The sequence below is a fragment of the Ambystoma mexicanum genome, chromosome 5p (genome assembly GCF_040938575.1).
Source record: "Ambystoma mexicanum isolate Mex_15411 chromosome 5p, UKY_AmexF1_1, whole genome shotgun sequence".
NCBI lineage: Eukaryota > Metazoa > Chordata > Amphibia > Caudata > Ambystomatidae > Ambystoma > Ambystoma mexicanum.
In genome coordinates, this window is record NC_090930.1 from 174,941,881 (window position 1) to 174,962,463 (window position 20,583).

Here is a 20,583-nt window from a genome sequence, read left to right on the forward strand (position 1 = left end):
GCCTGCACACGATCAGGGGCGGTCCGCCAGGGGTTTGGCGGCTTCCTGGGCCGATGCAAGGAGGGTTTTCTCTGCAAGAGATTTGTATGGCTGCCGCCTTAGCTGGTCTAGGGATTTTCATCAACCGCTATGGGTTGAGTTTCTCCCACTCGGGGGGTTGGTTCCTTCGTGGTTGGAGTTTTATCTGTGGGGTTATGAATTAAGAGTTATTGTGGGCGTGTTTGCTGCACTGGCTTTAGCTCTGTGTCTCATTGGGACCTTTTCCCCGTTGCTGCTTTGGTATACCTCATGAAGTAAGTACTGGGACGAGGAAGAGTGGACGTGGAGGTAATGCTCTGACTACTTACTGGTAGTCTTCATTACTCCTAGTCCTACTCTTCTTTGTCACAGTACTGACGACCCTCCTCATCCTCCCTGCGGGGAAGGTCCCATGCTCTGGCTTGCTAATATGAAACTGAGTGACGTGGATGTGGGCGAGGAGTTATAGGAATTTAAAGAAATAGAAGGTCCTGTGTCGGAGGCAGGGGCCTCATGAAGTAAGTACTGTGACGATGAAGAGTAGGACTGGGAGTAATGAAGATTACCGGTAAGTAATCAGATCCTATTCCAATACTACAAATCTACTACTGTACACTCTAATCGTGTTTGCTGTTTCAGGTGTACTGCAGTGTACTCTGCTAAGCTGATTTAATCATTTGAGTGGTTCGGTATACTGAAAATCCTTGTGTCCGGAATGCGAAGCGTTAATGTTAGACGCAGTACTCCCAGGAACTGGGATAGTGAAGGGTGCTGACATTTGTTCTGCTCCACACTTATGGATGGTTGAAAGTTTATCCATCTTGTTTCCTTTCACCTTCAAGGTCACAATTTCAGTTTTTGCTTTTATGGGTGCTATGATCGTAAATTGTGTTATACTGCCAAAGTGATATAGGTCGGACTGTTGACGCATGTTTAGTAGTGACTCTTCTACAGTTTAATTTCTTTTGTTTTCACTAGCCAGCTTGACAAAACACCTTCTGGTCCGTTATCTCTCTTCTAGCCGTCTTGGTCGGTATAGCTACCTCTGCTGTGTCAATACAGTGGTTATTCTCCATTTCATTAGCTTCTGCTATATTCCCAGCTTTTTTTGTCGCTTCTGTTTTTGTTTTCTCGAAAGGTAAATTGAGGAAGCATCAGTAACCGGAACACTACTTTTTATTGGACATTTGTTAGGCGCCACAAGTGTTTCCAGGCGCCATAAGACAAGATGGGGGTGGGCACAAGGGAATCACAAAATTAGAACAACATAAACGTTTATATTGGCCTTGTGACAATCCTACCATGCAAGTGCATGACAATGTGGTAAGTGCATGGGGGGAAGGGGTAGGGTAGAGGGAGAAGTGCAGGAGTGGATGCCCCCAAGGGTGAGGCCGGGCAAGTGCTGGGCGGGCCAGTGGCAGCAAGTGCCAGGGGGAGAGGGAGGATGAGAGCAGTGGACAGGGAGGACCACAATCGGCTAGTCTGATAAAGGCGGCCCGAAGGCAAGTGCTGGAAGAGGGTGTGGGAGGGGGGGGTCTGGCCCCTGTATGACTCTGAAGGGAGCAGGCCCCGGTCGCAGCGGCAGAGGGAGAATTAGCCAGAGAGGGAGGGAAGGAAGAGGAGAAAAGGAGTGTCTTGAGAAGTTTGCAGAATTTAAGATCTGGCTCAAGTCTGAGGGGTGAGGGAGTGGCGGGGGGGTTCCAGAGGGAGGAGCCAGCCGAAGAAAGGGATCTACCTCCCACACACTGCTTGGAGAAATGTTTGACCTGCAGGGAGCTGGAGCAAGAGGAGCGAAGGACTCTGGCCGGGGGGTATTTAGGGAGGGAAAGCTGAATGTAAAGAGGTCCCCGGCCCCAGACAGCCTTGTGGATGATAAAGGGTCTTGAATTTGATGCTTGTGGTCACCCGGAGACAGTGGAGAGATACAGTCCCTTGGCTTGAGGCCAAGGATAAGTCTTGCAGTCCTATTCTGGATTAGTTGAAGCGGACGAAGGGAGGAAGGAGGCAGATTGAGGAAGAGGCTGTTGCAATAATCTAGCCTAGAGAGAAGCAGGGCTCTAGAGACATTGAGCTTCTGGGGTGAGGAAAGGTAGAACGCCCCTGAGGAGATGCAACGGAAAGTTGGACTTCTTGGTAAGGTCCATGATGTGTGGTAAGAGAGAAGTCAAAGATGATTCCAAGGATTTTTGCCTCACAAGTAGGGGGTAGGGGAGGGGACTCAGGCCAGATAGTGGGGGAGTGGGTGGCTTGGGGGTCGATGAGCATGCGTCCCAATGAGAAGGATCTCGTCTTACTGGTATTAAGGCAGAGAACATTTGCAGGGCACCATGCCTGAATGGCAGTCAGGTATCAGGGAAAAGGCAGAGGATGGCAGCTTGTAAGAGCGCTGTGCGTCATCTCTGGAACACTGGAAATAAGGGGAGAAAACAGATCAGGTGGGTCAGGTAGATGTTGAAGAGCAATAACGATAGGATAGAGCCCTGAGAGACGCAACAGGTAGAGTGAAGTGAAGGAGAGAAAAGGACCCATTTGAACTTGGGGAGGGTCCATTTGAAAGAAAGGAGGTAAGCCACGCCAGCGCCCTGTCATGGAAGCGGTTTATAAGGATGGAGTAGTTGACTGTGTGAAAAGGCAGAAGAAAGATTGAGGAGGATCAGAACAGAGGGAGTGCGAGAGTCCAGGTTAGAGAGTAGGTATTCACGGGTGTTCAGGAGAGCAGTTTCCATGCCTCTGGCTGCCCTAAAACCAGACTGGTGGTCATGGAGGAAGCCAGCCACTTTGGTGTGAATGGTCAGTTGGGGTATGACCAGCATCTCCATGAGTTGGCCTAAAAGAGGGGTGATAGAGATAGGGCGATAGGGTCAGCAGATGTCATTTTTAGAAGAGTGTTCACACGAGAGTGCTTAAGGGGTTGAGGGAAGGAGCCAGTGGCAAATGAATGGTTGCAGGGGCAGCCTGGGCAAGAGAGGTGACGTTGTCCTCGATGGTCCTGGAGGAGCAGGGAAGCACATGTTTAGAAAAGACTTTCATAGAGCATACAACTCTAGAGATCTCATCTGGTGCAATGGGAGAGAAAGAGGAGAGTATAGGGGTCGGGGACCATGGGAGGCGAGAGAAGGGGGGGCAGATCAAAGAGGGCAGGATGTCCAGAGTTTCAGAGGAAATGCGGGTGGCCAGTGCAGAGCAGAGGGCCTGGGAGGGAGGAGGAGACTGCGGTAGGATTGGCAAGTTCCTTGCAGACTTTGAAGAGTTCAGCCGTGTTGTTGGTGGCTCTAGAGATGCAGGCTTGTACATGAGCCCTCTTCTTGAAGCAGATGGAGACACAATATTGCCTTTGAAGTAGACGGCAGGCCAGTTTGTCAGAGGATGAGCTAGATGTCTGCCACTTCCGCTCTGCAGCGTTGCACTTGAGTTTCAAAGTGGCCAAGTCAGAGTCACACCAAGAGTTGCACTTGGAGGAAGGCTTTGTGCGGAACCTCGTGACGGGGGCAAGGATGCCCAGGTTGTTAGAGATAGAAAGATGAAGGTTAACTAGAACAGAGTCAGAAGGAGAGTCAAATGAAGGGGGAGGGATGAAGGAAGGGTCAAATGCAATGACCGAAACACGCTTCATTGGTCGAATGAGGAAGAAGACTAGCAGTACGGGTGGAAGCATCATCAGGGGACAGGGGAGAATAGGAGAGAGTGGTCAGACCAGGAGAGAGGGGTAGTAAGAGGGTTGGAGAGAGGTATGTCTGTTGAGATGACAGCATCCAAGGTGTGGCCGGCAGAGAGTGTTGGGCTACAGGGGAGGATAGTGAGGGAAAGAGTGTTGCAGAGGTCACGAAAGAGAGCAGTGGCTACATTTGGAGAGTCGAGATGGATGTTAAAATCCCCATTTAAGATAAGTTTGAGGGAGGAGGCAAGAAGAGAGGACGACAGGTCAGCCCATTCTGAGAGGACAAGGGAGGTCGGTCCGGGAGGCATGTAGATGGTAGCAAGAGTAACAGAGAAGGTAGGCGAGACAGAAAGCCCGAGTAGGTTTGACTGGGGATGACAGAGACAGGAACCCAGTCATGGAAGATCAGAGTCACTCTCCCGCCAGGCCAGAAGGACCTGGGATTGAACAGGAAGCCTTTGAAGGATTGTAGCCTTCAGGGAGAAGAGTTTCAAAAGCAGTGACAGAGCTGGCCTTGAATCGCATCTTGGGGAGGGCAGTCAAGGTCTTCTTCAATCAGGATGATTTCTGGGGGGTTGTTAGTAGCTAGAGGCAACACAGAGATGCTTGTAAATCAGATTCCGCAATTAATGTATCCAGGTCTCGGTCTTCACCATGTGCTTTCAATGTATATGTGGACGAACTGATAATGTTTTCCAGAATTTTCCTGCTGATTCAGAGCAGAACTTTCATGGCAAACTGGATTGAGGCTAATTGGGCATGCACTTCATTTCGTATTCCAGTTGTTTCTGCTGTATCATTACCTCCCTGGCTCCCTCATTGTCCACGCACAGATTTGGTGAAGCAGAAAGTCTGAGTGTGGGTAGTATTTATCTTGAGTGTGAGCTCTTGTTCTGTGACTTTACTCGAGTTCACAATAGGTTTTTTTTCACTTCTGCTCCTGCGCTAGCTCCCGCTCGCCTTTCGTTTCCTATGGTTTTCTGCAATCAAAGATGGATCCGAGTTGGCCTTTACGTTGATGCTCTCTGGCCTCACTTTGGACTGTTCGTTCTGAGTTTTAACTCGTGAGGTTTCTTTGTGTTACTGTCTCAATTGGGGATAAATGCAGCGACTCCCATTTTCCTTTCTTTTAGGTTCTTTATTTCGTGGCCATTTCGTTTTTGTCCATTACTACTAAGAACACCAGCAGCTCTATTTTTCCTTTATGGGGCGTTAGTGCACACGTTACAATTATTTTGCTGTGTTCTTAACTAGTTTTCTTTTCCTTTGTACAAAAGTCCCCTTTTTGTCCTTGACAATCGCGTGATATGTGTGTGTATCTTCTGGCTTTTATTAGCGCACACACAAGTTAATGGCTAACGAATCTCAATATGCATTAGGTTATTCAACAATATATGTCACGTATGCCAATTATAACAAGGTGTTGACAATCAATACAATCAATGTGCTCCGTTAGTGCGCACCCGAACAGAGTGCCTTTGTTCAAGTAAAATGCTGCATGGTCATGCAGACTGTTATTATATGCTGCAGCGCTTACTGTCTTACAGAGACAACCAATCTGATCCACCAGTCCCCACCTCATGCACCAGACTCTACTCTACCAGTGCTTCGTGCCGGTGGCTGCTTTTATGGAACTTCTCCTCCTCTGTCGCACAAAGTTCAAAGTTTTTTTTACATTTATTTTTTAAAAAGACAGTGAAAACCACACGTCCCAATTCAGGAAAGTACACCTTCCCCCAACGGTCTCCTGCACTAGACTGTACTTGGCTTGTACTTAACCATTATTTATGCTGGCTGATGCCGATGGGAGTTTTAGTCTAAAACAGCTGGAGAACCAAAGTTTGCAGACACATGCCCTAAATGGAAGCCTACAAGTCCCAGATGCAAAGTAATGTGAGCCTGAAACACCCTCTATTTTACACTTGAACTTTTACTTTCTGCACTTAGAGACACACACAAAAAAAAAAAATCAATTGTGCAATGAAGTCACCATGCTACAGCGATTGTTGCAACCACCCAGTGTGTTGTTTTGCATGGTATGAAGAACGTTTGAATAGTTGCATAAAAACAAACTTTTTTATTTTTTACACATCAAATTAGTAGACAATATGTATATGAACTCAGCTTTAAAGGGAGCTTTGTTTTGTGGGTCACTTTAATTGTCATGCCACTTATTGGTAGTGAACTTAAGCTGTGTGTGGGATTTCAGTTGCAAATATCCCATCACTGTTCTAAGGGATCAAGAGTAAGAGTCAGATACAGTATTCGGTTTCACGTTTCAAATAGTACTTTCATTGTCAAATTAATAAGAGGGTTGGGGAAATCCTACCTGTCCCTAGGTCTATGAGGGGTTTCCCTGCCTCAACAAAAAGCTAATGAACGTCTGTCAGGATGTTCAACAAATGGGCCCTCCACCCTGTGTCCAAAACCCTAAACTGACCCAAAAATGCTAAACTAAATACAAGGTGAAAAAAGGGGGTTTCTCTGAGCTATAAACGTAAAGCTTATTTCTGGAAGTTTCAAACAAAGTTCTAAAGTGCATTTCGAAAAGAAATAACATTGCACCAGGTAAAAGGGGTTCTCCCATTCCCTACAATTCCTCTGGTTTCTCATGATTTGTCTGGCACTTCTTGTAAAGTCAATAATGTTCCAGTGTTTCGCAAGGCGATTACCCTCTCACGGAAAATTCCTTTTTATCCACTTTATTAGCTTACAGTTTAAAGGGGGAAAATAAAGGAAGGGGTGGGGGCGATTCCACCCTTAAATCCCTTCAGTCGTCACGGACTCGATGGTCGTCTTGTTTTGCAGAAGAAACAGGGATTTTCTTTGTCTCCCATTTCCTTTCAATGTCACAGTTCTCTGAGATATTTACTTTCTATGTCTTTCTTGAATTTGTTCCTCTCTCAAGGGGTACGGCTTCCCCGTTTGTCACTTCTCCACAACTTCAAGTTTTTTCAATTACCTTCTTTCCCCTGGTTTACTCTCCAGCCAGAGCTTAACCATTTTGTTACTTCTCGTGTTTCCATTATCACACAAAGGGTTAAGGCTCATCCCTTTCTGCATTGACCATTATGGTTTCTTGCTTTAATCCTTCTCTCTGTGGTATACTCTCCTGGCAGGGAATTTTATCTTATTCTTACAAAGGGGTATGGGTCATTCCTTTGATCAATGTTCTATTCAAGGTGGGTTTCTTTATGCCCCTTTGCTCACTTGTTCTTTCACCCCTGGTTTACTCTCCTGCCATGGTGTCACACCTTTCTGGTTTGGCCGGGAATCACAGACTCACTGTTTCCCTGATTCACTATCCTGCCAGGACTCTTCGCTTTCTTTTCACTCTTTCTTATATCCAAGAAACAACACTTCTCCAATATTGGGTCACTGACTCTTTCTGCAGAAGCTTTGTATCAATTGCACTGTCTTTGCGCGAGTTTTCAACAATGTTCGGTTATGTATTAATTTTACTGTCTTCAAATAGATTTGTCCAATATTTGTATCAATTCTATTACTTTCACTTAGGCTTTTTGCAGTGTTTGTATCCATATCCATTATATTGCCTTTTCTTAGACTTTTTGCAATGTTCCTCTCCATTCCATTGCCTCTACCTAGGCCTTTCGCAATGTTCATGTCTGTATCAATTACATAGCCTCCTCCGTTTGTGCTCTCTCTCGTTGGGGCCTGTATGCAGTATTTGCCCTGAAGTGCACTGCTAACCCATGTGCTCTCCCTGGGTTGACCAGTGTCACACTGGGTCTACAGCGTAAATCGCACTACTCCATCCGCTCTGCTTCCCTCCCATTGACCTGCAAGGCCGTCTGTGAGCCGCTTCGTTCCCGCTTGGGCATCCCTCTGTGTCTGGCAGCTTCAGATGCCCGTGACAGGGACACAGCGAACTTCTACTGGCTTGTCTTCACTGGACGCCGTTTCCATTAATTTCTGAGCTGCGTCTCACACTCCGCTCTCCCAAACAGCATCAGAACTAGTCGGATGCAGTGGCAACCTCAGTCAGTCCCTTGTCGCTCAGCTGTGTGCATCTTAAATGTCCCAGTCTTACTCAGTAGTTTCCAACTACTAGAAAGCTGCGTTGGTTTGCCATGTGTCGTCAACCTCAATACTCCATCCCTCTTCCCAGTACTAGAAAAGGTGGGAGGGGTGTATACAGTTGTTGGCTAGGACAGCCTGGGAATTCAGTGTCCACATTACAATAAGCCATACAGAAGTGGGGTATAAGTCCTTTGGTATTTCTAAGAGCTACCATTAAAGGGTTTTTTAAATCTAATATTCTCTTGCCTCCCTCGAGTTTGTCTTCCCCTACATGGTCTTCCTGCAGATAACCACCACCAGGGTCAGTGTCAAGTAGTTTCTGCCTTTCCCTGGCCATGCAAAGGATGCTTCCCCAGAAGGATGCTTCCCCCAGAGAACCAGTGACACCATTGTTAGATTTGTCACACTCACACTGCCTATACATTCTCAAAAATGTGCTATTGCTTGCAGAGATAAATAAATAAAATATTGTTAAAAAGGGGGAAAAGTAATTGCCAGAGAAAAAGCAATTGGCAGGCCCGTGTTACAGGGCTAGCCACACAGCTGTGTCCACTGTTTATCCTCTCCATCAGGTCTCCTCAACAAAGCGTTATAGGTGAACAAGTGGTGTAGGGGTTTTGCATGTACTACAGTGAATGCAGAATAGACTCCCCATCAAACTATCAAGAAGATCTCCACCAGGTCAAAAAGACCTTTCTGCTCCCCGGCACAAGAACAGGGGCACGTGTCCTTTTTGGCCTCATGCAGTATCTATTTTTATTTTCTTGTTAAAAGAGCAAATTATCTCAGTTGACAACACAAATAAATCAGTAGCATAAGAAAGGCTGAAACGAAATCATTAATACTGTTTTGACAGTTGAGACATTTAACCATTAAATAGAAATGTGCTGCAAAAAAAACAGCATTTCCTTGAACTGCAGCCGGAAAGAATAGGTGTGTAACAGCTATCGCGCTTCTCAAAGTATGTAGTAAAATGATAGACTGTACACTTTTATTAGTTTGACTTCCAGCACAATTAACTTATCAACACTGACCCCTATGCTTCAGATTTGCCACATGTTTTAGGACTTTTGGGAAAACCATGTATCCCCGGGGTTACTAAAGCCAGAGAAAACAAAGCAATGGCAGAAATTAAACTGTTGTTGTGCCACACTAGCGACCCTCTTTTTAAAGCTCCACCGCCTTCCCCTCACCAACCCCCCGCCCCCCTCAACATTTTGAGGCTGGCCACGCACCTGGTTAAAAAACTTCAGATGTAAAAATAATGTTCTTCCTAAGGGGCACTGTGATATCAAAGTTTCTCTAGGGCATAGAAGATGAGCCAAAAACGTAAAGCACCATTTTCTTATCCTTGACATTTATTTACAATTGAACCAAGTAGCAATTTGTGTTCACCGCATGTACAGCAACTGACAAGTACTTGCAAGGTGTGCATTGAATTGTCAAAGAGATTTAATTAAGGAACAATGAATCCAGGTCAATGTTCTCAGTGTTCCATTGGTTGAAATCCAGAATTCATGGGAATTAGCCGGTTCAACACTGGCGGTGCCCGGGAGACCCTTGCAAAGTGACCAGGCAATGCTATAAAACACTGCCTACAGTGGCTGTTCTGGTACAGCAATGTCCAGGAGCACCACACACATCTGCTGTCCCAGTGGCTGCGGAAACTAAGAACCCCTTGCACAGGCAGTACCCTAGAGCCACCACTTCCGGGTTCCGAGCTGTCAGACCCTGTACCCTTTGCACGCCTGCGCCCCCTCTGCACCCACCTCCTTCTTCTTCTGTCCGCTGGAGGGAGGCAGACCGCAGCACACTAGCAACAGTACACCGAACACTGAGAGCAGAAATCTCATGGCCGCCATCTTCTGTCTCTCTCCCCCAGACCCAAAACTTCAGACCATAGACTGAACCCCCACCACTCTCCCCAGTCCCGGACCTCGTGACGTCACGCGACGAGCCAGCTGTAGATTGGTTCACATCACTACACGAAAACAATGGACATAAAAGAAAGATTCGACCTTCAACTACCACCCGTTGAATAAACATCGGTGGCGTTAGGAATTAAGAAAGGCTCCCACAAAAGCAGGTGATGTGTGAACACAATGGCAAGAAAACCTTGAGGAAAAAAACGACATTTTAACATGGATTGTAATAATCATTGAAAAGTAGCTCGAGAATACTTTATGCATCGTTCATGTAATAGTTGATACGTTCATATTCACGTTTATTTTTTGTATCTTTGTTGTGATACATGTTTGCTCATCCTAAACACTGTAACTGAGCTAGAATTTTGAAAGACCATAGAAGGTTATATATCTGGTGAGCGGTATGAACTAATCATTTTAAAATGGCTGCCCTACTCACAAGCGCATACGGGACGTGTTCCCTGTACAGCCTCTACTGTGGTTTTCTGTGGTGAATTTCTATGGTGTCGCTTCTGATTCGCCCATGCTCCAAGACCGGTCTCGCTGTTACATTTTGATTGGACACTCTCTGATGAATAGGCAGAACCTGTCTTTGGTTTTATACAGTATTTAGCAATTACACTGATGCTCGCAAGATTATTCTAAAGGCTTACGTCCAACTAAGAATACGATCAGGCAGTTCTATTCAGCTCTTTTTCTCGTTCTTCCCTATTGCTAGGACCAATGCTCGAGGAAGACTGTTTTGCCAGAATGGCAGGCCACTGAGCACAGCACCTGAGCATATCATAGTTGAGCTCGAGGCTTCTCTTAGCCTGTTAACTAACTTACTAATCAGTGCTGAAAATGTGCACAATTTACTTTGGGAAACTCACTCACCCACCCACTCTTTGTGTTTGCTGGGGAGGAGGGATAATGTTGGTGGACTCAATATAGAATTCTGCCTGCTTCGCACACAAAGTGCATTTTGGGTACATAAGAATTGCCACCAATTTATCAAACATGTCTGATAGTAATTCAAAGGTGCATTCCTTCTGAGCATGTAATCCAAACCTGGTATATGCAAACTTGGTATGGTGCTCAAATAATTTCATTGCTTGATTTTGGGCTGGCATGGTGAGCAAAGGGCGGCTTTCAGAAGAAGTTTGTAAATGTTGCATATTGCACTGTCATTGATGTCATGTTGACGTTTCAGTGTTTCGGGGGCGGGCACACGGGACGGGGAAGTGACGCGGAGGGGGAGGAAGTGACGGGCGGGGGAGGAGGGGATCCGAGAAGTTGGGAAGTGAATGAAGGAAGACGTATGACAAGTGCTCCGTCTCTGCTCTTTATTTTGCTGCGCCACATGCGGCCTGCAGGTCCAGCTCACGTCACGACACTGGCGACGAGGCGGGCGGCCCCTCCACACCAGAAGTGGAGAGCCGATCACCAACAAGCACGATGAAGCCCTCATGAAGGTATGCAAAGCACTGGACGCGGCAAATCTTACCCTCAATAGGGACAAATGTGAGTTCCGGAAGAGCACATTGAAGTTCTTTAGACATACCTTCTCGGAAGCAGGCATGACCCCAGATCCCGACAAGGTTGCTGCACTCAATGACACTGCACCCCCAGTCAATGTATCAGAATTGAGAATTTGTATGTAACAGAATTTTAGGTAATTCCTGGATGTAGCATGTACAGTAGCTCACCAGCTACTGTACATGCTACATCCAGGACTTTGCGATAGTAAGCAAACCCCTAAGACTCCTAACCAGACAGGACGCCATCTTCCACTGGACGGAAGAGTGCCAAAAGGCGTTCGAAACCATCCGGGAAAGAGTGGCAAAGGCCGAAAACATGTCATACTATGACCCCAGCCGCCAAACGGAGTTGACAGTAGATGCCAGCCCCGTAGGACTGGGAGCCATCCTGGCGCAGGTAGACCCAAAAGACCCAGCAGAACACATGTCGTCGCCTATGCAAGCCAGAGCCTCTCAGCCACTGAACAAGCCTACTCTCAGGCGGAGAAGGAAGGCCTAGCAGTGGTATGGGCATGCAAACATTTCCATCTGCTCCTATATGGCAAACCATTCCTGGTCATCACAGACCATCAGGCTTTGCTATTCCCGTACGGGAACCCCCAAGTGAAGATGCCACCTCGAATAGCCAGATGGGGGCTACGCCTCCAGGACTATGCATTCGAAATCGTGCGCCGGCCAGGAAAAGGTGAAAATCCTGCAGACTTCTTGTCCAGAAGGCCCCAGGAGGGATGCACGGCAGAACCCTCGGTAGCGGACAGATACCTTTGGTACCTCATTCACCAAACAACCCCCGAGGGGATAGACATTGCGACAGTGGCTCGAGAAACCTAAAATTATCTGGGGTGCCAAATTGTCCGTGAAGGCCTGGAATCAGGGATGTGGAGGAGAGCCAGAGAAAGAGGGAGAGCTGCCGGAGAACAGGTACACATCGAGGTAGAGCGACTAGTACAAGTAAAGGATGAACTAGCCATGTCCGATGAGCACCTACTCCTAAAAGACTGTAAACTAGTGATACCACCATCCCTAAGGGCCAAAGTCATCGAACTAGCACACGAGAACCACCGAGGGATGGTATCGACCAAGCGCATTTTGCGCCAAAAGGTCTGGTTCCTGTCACGACCCTCAGCCCTGATCCCCACTGGCAAGCCCATTGGCCAGGTGGAATCAGGGCTCGGATCACTAATAAGGCCTGGCATCCACTTCTCAGGCCCTCTTGGGGCCCTCCTGGTGCTTTTGGCGCCAGGCTCATCAGTAAGGAAAAACATCTGCTTGAGGAACTACTTTATTTAGGCTTTCAGCCAACATGGAGGCATCCACATAGCTTGGTTCACAGAACCAAGCTATGTGGTCTAGTGTTTTGGGTGTGGTGGCCTAGAGACTACTTTACCTGGACTACTTTACAGTGGCTATTTAAACCACACTCGAACAAGACAACACGCTTCGCGTTACTTTGCTTCTAGCAACGTGACGCTCACCGTGTCCAGCTTTCTCACGAGCCTGGTGAATTCCGGACCTGCAGGAAAACCAAGAACATTGTTAGCAACAGAATCTTACCTGCATTCATCATCCTTCACTGCTTGCAGCTCCTGGGCAGCTCTGTTGGTGGAGTTCACCGCCCGGATCGAAGGACCTGAGTAAAGGAGAAAGACATCATTAAAGGAAGTGGAGACATTACAACCGCAAAGCGCTTAAAGACTTACCTGGTTGGTTGCTTTTCAGCCGGCATAGCTCCGGAACTCCATCTGCGCTGGGAACTCACCGCGACCTACGAAAAGAGAAAAGCACAGGTCAGTGAGAACAAGACATCTTTGCGCTACGCAAAGCGCCTCCTTACCGCATCATAGGGCTATAGTGCACCATCATCTCCCGGTGAGAACCAGCATATCCAGTTCTCCAAGCGGACACTCCGCGCTCCTAGGGAGATAAAAAAGAGACATTTAGAACAGAGAAAAGGCATGCAAGAATTACGATGCCATCAGTCGCAATAAGACCTACCTGAAAGACACTACAAGGGCAGCAGTCATTGAAGTAACTGGACCGCCCATGCCCACAAAAGACAACACTCCCTTGCCCAGAGAGCAGGACGGAAAGCCCACCGATTCCGACAACCAGGTGAGAAGAGAACCTGGAGGGGCTGGAAACACAAGGGAGGTGGGGGAAAACTTACCTTGGTCGCCCAGTCCTAATATAGTCTTCATTTCCAGGTGGAATCCCATCGACACCGAGACCACACCAGGGTATCATTGGGAAGGGCACCAACGACCAACTGGCTGGGTGGCGTCCACGTGGATACCAGGTGAGCGTAACAGTTCCCCAGTATGGACTCCCGAGTGGAAGAGGCCTTGAAGTCGTGCCCCACGTGTAGCCTCATCACGCCCAACCGACACCCAGAACCCCTAAAAATATCAGACCTTCCCCACGGCATATGGGAAGCTGTAGCAGCCGATTTCTTTGGGCCCATTGAAGGAGGTAAATATGTACTGGCTGTGATGGACGAGTATTCCCGATATCCAGAAACACAACTCATATCGTCGACAGCGGCTCATCACGTAATACCAGCACTTGACTGCATATTCTTGGCCTACAGCATTCCAAGAGTGCTGAAGACAGACAACGGGCCTCCATTCAATGGGCACCAATTCGCACAGTTTGCAGACAACCTCGGATTTCATCACTGGAAGATAACTCCACTTTGGCCCCAGGCGAATGGAATGATCGAACGATTCATGGCTAACCTGAAGAGGGCCCTACAGATAGCCAAGCTCACAGGGCAGCCATATGAGCAAGTGCTCAACCAACTGATGAGAGACTACCGTGGCACTCTGCACAGTACTACAGGGAGAACACCTGCGGAGGTGATGTTTGGAAGAGACATTCAAACCAGGATCCCGCAGGCCCGGCCTGAGGGTCCTCCCAAGAATCTTGACAAGGACATAAGAGAACGAGAGGAAGCTGCCAAAGAAGGAATAAAGGGGCATGCCGATCAACAGCGAGGAGCGAGAGCACCCCAGATTATGGTGGGTGACGTGGTTGCTGTGAAACAGCCTCAGACCCACAAACACACCTCTGCCTTTCAGGAGGAGCCCCTGCTGGTCACGCAGAAGAAGGGGTCCATGATCACGCCCCAAGGTACCATGGGACCCGTCATTAGGAATTCCTCGCATTTCAAAGGGATTCCTTCTCTAGCATCGCGCCGACTGAGTGGGCACGTAGTCGTACCCCTTGACTATGCCTCGGATGATCCGTATCAAGGGGAGCAGGAAGAGACGGAGGAGTCGGGTTCCGACGGACTTCCAGAGACTGAGGTTAGTGGACAATCCCCTGAGCGTACGAGTGCTCGACCTCAGAGAGTCCGCAACCGGTCCGCCACTGGATTGAGGAAATGGGCTAGCAAGCCCCATCAGATATTCACCCGCTGTGAAAGATCTGGTGACTGTTTAAAACGGGGGGAGATGTCATGTTGACGTTTCAGTGTTTCGGGGGGCGGGCACACAGGACTAGGAAAGTGACGCGGAGGGGTAGGAAGTGACGGGCGGGGGAGGAGGGAATCCGGGAGTTGAAGTTGGAAACTGAATAAAGGAAGACGTATGACAAGCGCTCCGTCTCCGCTCTTTATTTTGCTGCGCCACGCGGCGGGCCTGCAGGTCCAGCCCACGCCACGACAATTGAGAGTGGAGATTCACACTGACTTCAAAGGCACAGTGTTAGGATGTTTTGCGTATTTTTTTCCGAAGGTGTCTCTGTCTTGTTCCTGTCCAATTCCTCACCTGATACTAAGGAAGGAAATAGATGACTTTGGTCCTCAAATTTCAAGCCGTCTGTCCACTGACCCATTACTTCTTGTCTTCCATAAGCCTCAGCAGTTTATGATAATGTCTGAGGTTCTGCACACTTATTTTCCTCATCAGTCAATTTGCAGGTGCTTCTTTTGTTTCTCAATGGGTACAATGTATTTATTAGGGGAGAGAGCGAGAGAGAGGTGGTATTGGGAGATAGAGAAAGAGGACCTTTTTGCAAATAGCCAGGGGTAGGAATACAGGGTTACAGATGTAGGGTAACCGTCCAACAACCAGACCGAGAAATGACAACCCTGTAGGGAAAAAGGCTAAATGCACCCTTTTGAGAGAAGAACAAGAGCTTTATTTGCATAGAAAAAGGAAATGGTGACAGGTTATTATAAGTCCACTGATGCAGAGCTCTCTTCTTCAAAGCAAATAGCACGTTATAACGGCAAGAATCGTCATCTATGATGCACACAATATACCGTGTTCTTCCTCCACCCTCATTGGCTGTCACCTATTCACATACTACTGATCACATCACGCTTTTTTCGCTAGGGCTGTTTCGGAAAGGGCTGTCTGTGACTGTCGGCTCGAGGTGCTGCTTGTTTGGATTCTGCTTGCAAGACTGTTCTTCCCGGCTCCTGTTACGGCGTTTGGTGACTTGAAAAAAAGCTAAGTGGAAAAGCTCCTCCTCCATTTCCCAAAAGCCCATATACAGCCAGCGCATGCGCTTTTGCGCGGGCACTTTTTTTGCAAGGGATGCTTCGAAAAGGGCTGTCTGTGGCTGTCCGTGGGTGGTCGGGAGTAACGGGAGTTCTCCTTATAAGCTGTCACAGCATTGGTCCACTTTTGTTTCAACACTCATATAAGGTCGGATGTTAGCTGGGCCTGTTTTACACTTCGTCTCATTGATTATTGTTGATGTGTTGATGTCATAAATTGGGGTGAACACAGCTGATTTCTGTTAACAGATTGCTAGGCTGTACACTGTTGTGTGCCTAACGTCTGCTTGAATTAAATTTGACTATGGCCATATACACGCTAAAATCAAATATGCCGGCGTGTAGCCCGCTGTCAGCTCGGCGGATTACAAAAAAATCTATTACACTAACACCAGCAAATATTAAAACGGTGTATCCGTGGACATCCGGGAGTTTTGTACACCGTACGACTCCAATAGAAACTTTAAGCAGTTCACTGTGGCGAAAGTGTAAATGTAAACATACATCAGGATGCGTTATCTAATAATGATGATACGCAAAATTCACCAATAAGAATAATTGAGGAAACCCCCAGCTCATCCACCCCAAAAGGCTGTTCAATTATTGATCTGGGCCAGTCCTCGTGTGTCAGAATTTCTTTAAACGCACACCTTTCAAATGAGGCAATTTCTGACAATTTACCGTGTTCCCCTCCTCTCTCTGAGTCACAACAATCTCGGTCCTCAAATGTACTGGGGGTAAAACAAGCGATTGAATCGGTACCTGGCTCTGTGCCATATGATATATTTCTCCCAGAGAAAGCTTGAATTCATCACAGGCTAAAAAGGCTGATAAATGTGCGATCAAACTCCAGGTTAAGAAACCCAAAAATATGAAAAGTGTAGCTGCAAAAGCACAGCCATCTTCTAAGCAATTTGTAATGAAAATTATTGCTTCTCAGAACCAAAAGCAAATCTAAGGAAGGAAAGGGAAATGGACCCTAAATCAAGTCACAGTTTTTTGCCCTGCTACCAGCCTTTAGATGAACTTGTATCTGCACTGAGCATTGCTGAAGGAAGTTATGATAAAGAGAATGACCAGGCAATGAAGAAATCAAAGATATCAGAAGCTGTTGTAAATAAAAAGGACCGGCTAACTCCATAGTAGGTGATGAGAAGAAGGCTCAAGAAGAACGAAGAAAAGAAATTAGAGAGGCGGTGGATGCATATTTTTCTCTGCAAGCATCTCAGTTGCCTGCCCAGCCAGTAGTCGATTCTGCGGCTGGTGCTCTGGCAAAAAACTCAAAACAAATTCCACTCAATGCAGATGTTCACAGCCAATACCAATTATAAAGACAATAGATCAAAGGGTGGTAACTGAGCCTCATTTTGGGCTTGTGGGCAAGGAAAATGCTCAAAATCCTCACATGTGTGTTGTGCTACCAAACTAATCTAATCACCAGAAATTTGAACAAACAAAGAAGAATAATCAGATTAGGGCTCCTTATCATACATTAATAATGAGCTGTCGGCCCTTACCACATGATCAATTCACCCTCTGCCGCTCTACCATATTGAGCATATTTGAAGATGTTCCGAAACTAGAAGATGTCACTTCAGGGGACATAGCCCAAGTGGAATTTTTGGATCTATATGATCCTACAACGGTCAGACTATGGATCCTTTCGGGAGTTTTTCTAAACACAATTTTGTTGGCTAAATCTGACTTATATGACAGGGGGTTTGTTATTCTGCAAGATGTCAAAAAGGGAGGCAAGGTTGATTTAAAGAATGATGAGGCATTATGTGGGTGTTTGTGCCAAAAAGCCATATCAATGACTACATCTTCTTCCAGGAAGGCATAACTAAGTTCAAATAATTCACAATGCCAGACTATTGCTACAATCCGCCGTTTCCGATTAAATTGGCAAGTTGAAACTCGATGGGTCATCGTCATCTTCTAACTCCGAATTTAGACCACATTAATGACTATGATATCCTTGTTTGTTTGTTTATTCACTTTTTATGCGCGCCAGACCCAAGGGTAGCAGGGCGCAGAGGCAAGAAAATGCAAAGCTTACAAGTTACATCGGAGGATAGCGTGCAATATAAAATACATTAATTACAAAGTTTACAAATTCGAGAAAGGTAAATCAAGTTACAGGTTACATCATGGCAGAATGTACAGTAGAAAATATCATGAGGTCATAGGGCACAGATAATTACAAAATATACATGGTACACAGTTACAAATATACAAGGTTCAACTGAGGGCAATCAAGGTTATAGGTGACATAGGTCATGTGAGGTCAGCTGAGGTCAGTCGAGGTGAGGAGTTCGATGACATTTTTTCTAAAGCGAGGGTAGGGTGAGTCCACTCTCAAATCTTGTGGTAGCGAGTTCCAGGTCTTTGCAGCCTTCACCTGAAAACTATTACCTCCGATCGTCTTAAGTCTAAAGTTCGGTATTGTCAGACAGTTGGAATTGACAGCTCTAGTCGGTGTGAGGGATGTTCTCCTGTGGAATTTGTCAATCTGGTATTTGGGGGCAGAGTTATTAAGGGCTTTGTGGGTCAGGGATAATATCTTGAGTGTTATTTTGTTCTCAGTGGTCAACCAGTTGTGAGAGCGTCTGGCGGCAGAGATGTGGGATCTTTTGTTTATGCCTAGTGCTGCTCTCAGGGCATTATTTTGTAATATTTGTAGTCTTTGCGTTATAGTTTTATTCGCTCCGGAGTAGAGAGCATTGCAGTAGTCAATCCTGGAGAGTATTAAGGCTCTAGCCAAGATTAAGCAGCTCTTGTTGGAAAGGAAAGGTTTACCGGCTCTTATTAATTTGCACGTGTAAGCCGTGGAAGAGGCAAGGGATTTTAGTTGTTTGTCAAGAGATAGGGTAGAATCAAGATAGAATCCCAGGGTTTTTACGTCCTTGGACACTTGGATGATATTCCCGTCTATGTTATATGAGGAGAATTCCTTACCTAGTTTTTTGATATTAGTTTGAGTGCCCAGGATAATCAACTATGTCTTATCATCGTTCAGACAGAGGCCATGGGTGGCCATCCAAGCCTGGATGATAAGATATACCTTGTTCACCAATTCCGTGTCCTTCGCATGATCCCCAGAAAGCGGGAGGAGGATCTGTGTATCATCTGCGTAATTAGTGTAGGTGATACCGAGATGGTCCAGATCATCAAACAAGGGCTTGGTGAAGATGTTGTATAGAGTTGGGGAAACGCAGGAGCCCTGGGGGACACCACATGAGATAGGGGTGGGATCTGCTGCTGCTGAGGGGGAGAATACTCTCATCGTTCTTTCACTCAGAAATGACTCAATCCATCTGATGGCTTCTGGGGAGAAGTGGGCAGCAAAGTCTAAGTGACTACAGAGGACTTTATGATCCACCAAATCAAAGTCGGCTGAGAGGCCAAGGAGTAGCAGAAGTACTGTTCTCCCTTTGTCTCGCAACTCGTCAATTTGGGATTTCAAGTCAATAAGGGCAGTTTCGGTTCCATGTAAAGGGCGGAAGCCCGATTGTCTCTCTCCTAGGAGGTTGTGTAGTTCTATATGCTTTTGAATTTGGTTATACGCGGCTTTGTCCAGAATCTTGAGAAGAAATGGTACCGTAGTAATAGGGCGGTAATTAGTAGGGATGAGGGGGTCTAATGTCTGCTTTTTAAGTAGGGGGAGTACCCAGGACTGTTTAAGGTTGTCAGGGATGGCGGCTGAGGCAAAGGAAGCGTTAATCAGTTTGGTGATAAAGTGCGATAATTCTCTGGCAGCGTCTTTTATTAACTGTGCTGGGCAGGGGTCACCTTTACAATTAGAAGGTTTAAGGGACAGGATAATTTTTTCTACTTCCAAGGTGGTCATTTTAGAGAAGTGGAAGGAATCACTGTGAGCCAATATATTATTGGTGTTGGGCGTTTTGGGCGAATCCTGAATTTTAAGTACTTCTTTTTTTGTTGGATTTTATTTTGGAGAGTAGTAATTTTGTTTGTTAGGGCATGCTGGGTATCTGTGCACCAAGGTTTATCCTTTGTGTACGCGTCCAGTGTGGCGATAGGAGACTCAAGTGCCTTTAGAATAGAGAAGAGCTCTTTCATGCTGGAGTTAGAGTTGGCTATGCGGTCATCATATGAGTTATGTTTAGCCTGGCAAACTTCTTTTTTGTAGAGTGAGGAGAGAGAGGTTAGTTTGGCTTTGTTGTCGACTGAAGGACAGAGCCTCCAGGTAGTTTCACTTTTTCTTTTCAGGATGCGCAAGTCTCTTAGCTGCGGCGTAAACCATTTATTTAGGTGGGCTTTTGGTTTACTAGATCTGAGTTTGAGAGGTGCCAGTTTATCTAGGGTGACGAGCATGATATTATTGAATTCTTGTACTAGGGTGCTTGGGCTTAGATTAGCTGATAATGCATTGAGGGTCGGTAATATAGCTGGGATCACTTTCTCTACCGTAATGCATTTTTTATTTCTGGTTAAGCAAGGCGGTGCTGTAGGAAAGACTATGGGGATAGGTCTGGCAGTGGCTAGGTTAAAGGACACTAAAGAATGGTCTGTCCAAGGTAGGGGTCTTATGGATAGGATAGTGGCTGAGCAGTTACAGTCAGCTATCCAATCTAGCGTTCTTCCCTTGAGGTGCGTAGGCTTATCAACTCTTTGAGTTAGGCCTAGTGTGTGAATAGTATTGGCTCCCACTGTTGCATTAGTATCCATAGTATCATGGAAACCTAAGTTAAAGTCGCCAAGGAGGATTATTTGAGAACAAGGTTTAAGGTTGTTAGTGAGAAGGTTGTGAAGATCCTCTTCAAAGGTGCCTAGGGGGCCTGGGGGTCTATATAAAAGGTGGATGGTGAGAGTTTGATTATTATTTATCTGGAGTTTAGCGGATAAGGTCTCGCAAGATTGGATAGATTGTGTGGGTACTAGTCTAAGCGAGAG

General features: G+C 46.5%; 1 protein-coding gene across 1 annotated transcript in view; it reads right to left on the minus strand.

Annotated features, from left to right (window-relative positions):
* MAGT1 (magnesium transporter 1) overlaps positions 1–9,663 on the minus strand; it is a 629,140-nt gene extending 619,477 nt beyond the window's left edge. The window contains exon 1 of the mRNA XM_069612586.1: positions 9,487–9,663. Within this exon, the coding sequence (XP_069468687.1) occupies positions 9,487–9,579 (93 nt within the window). The 5' untranslated portion in view covers positions 9,580–9,663. The remainder of the gene's footprint in view (positions 1–9,486) is intronic.
* Positions 9,664–20,583: the final 10,920 nt, after the last annotated feature.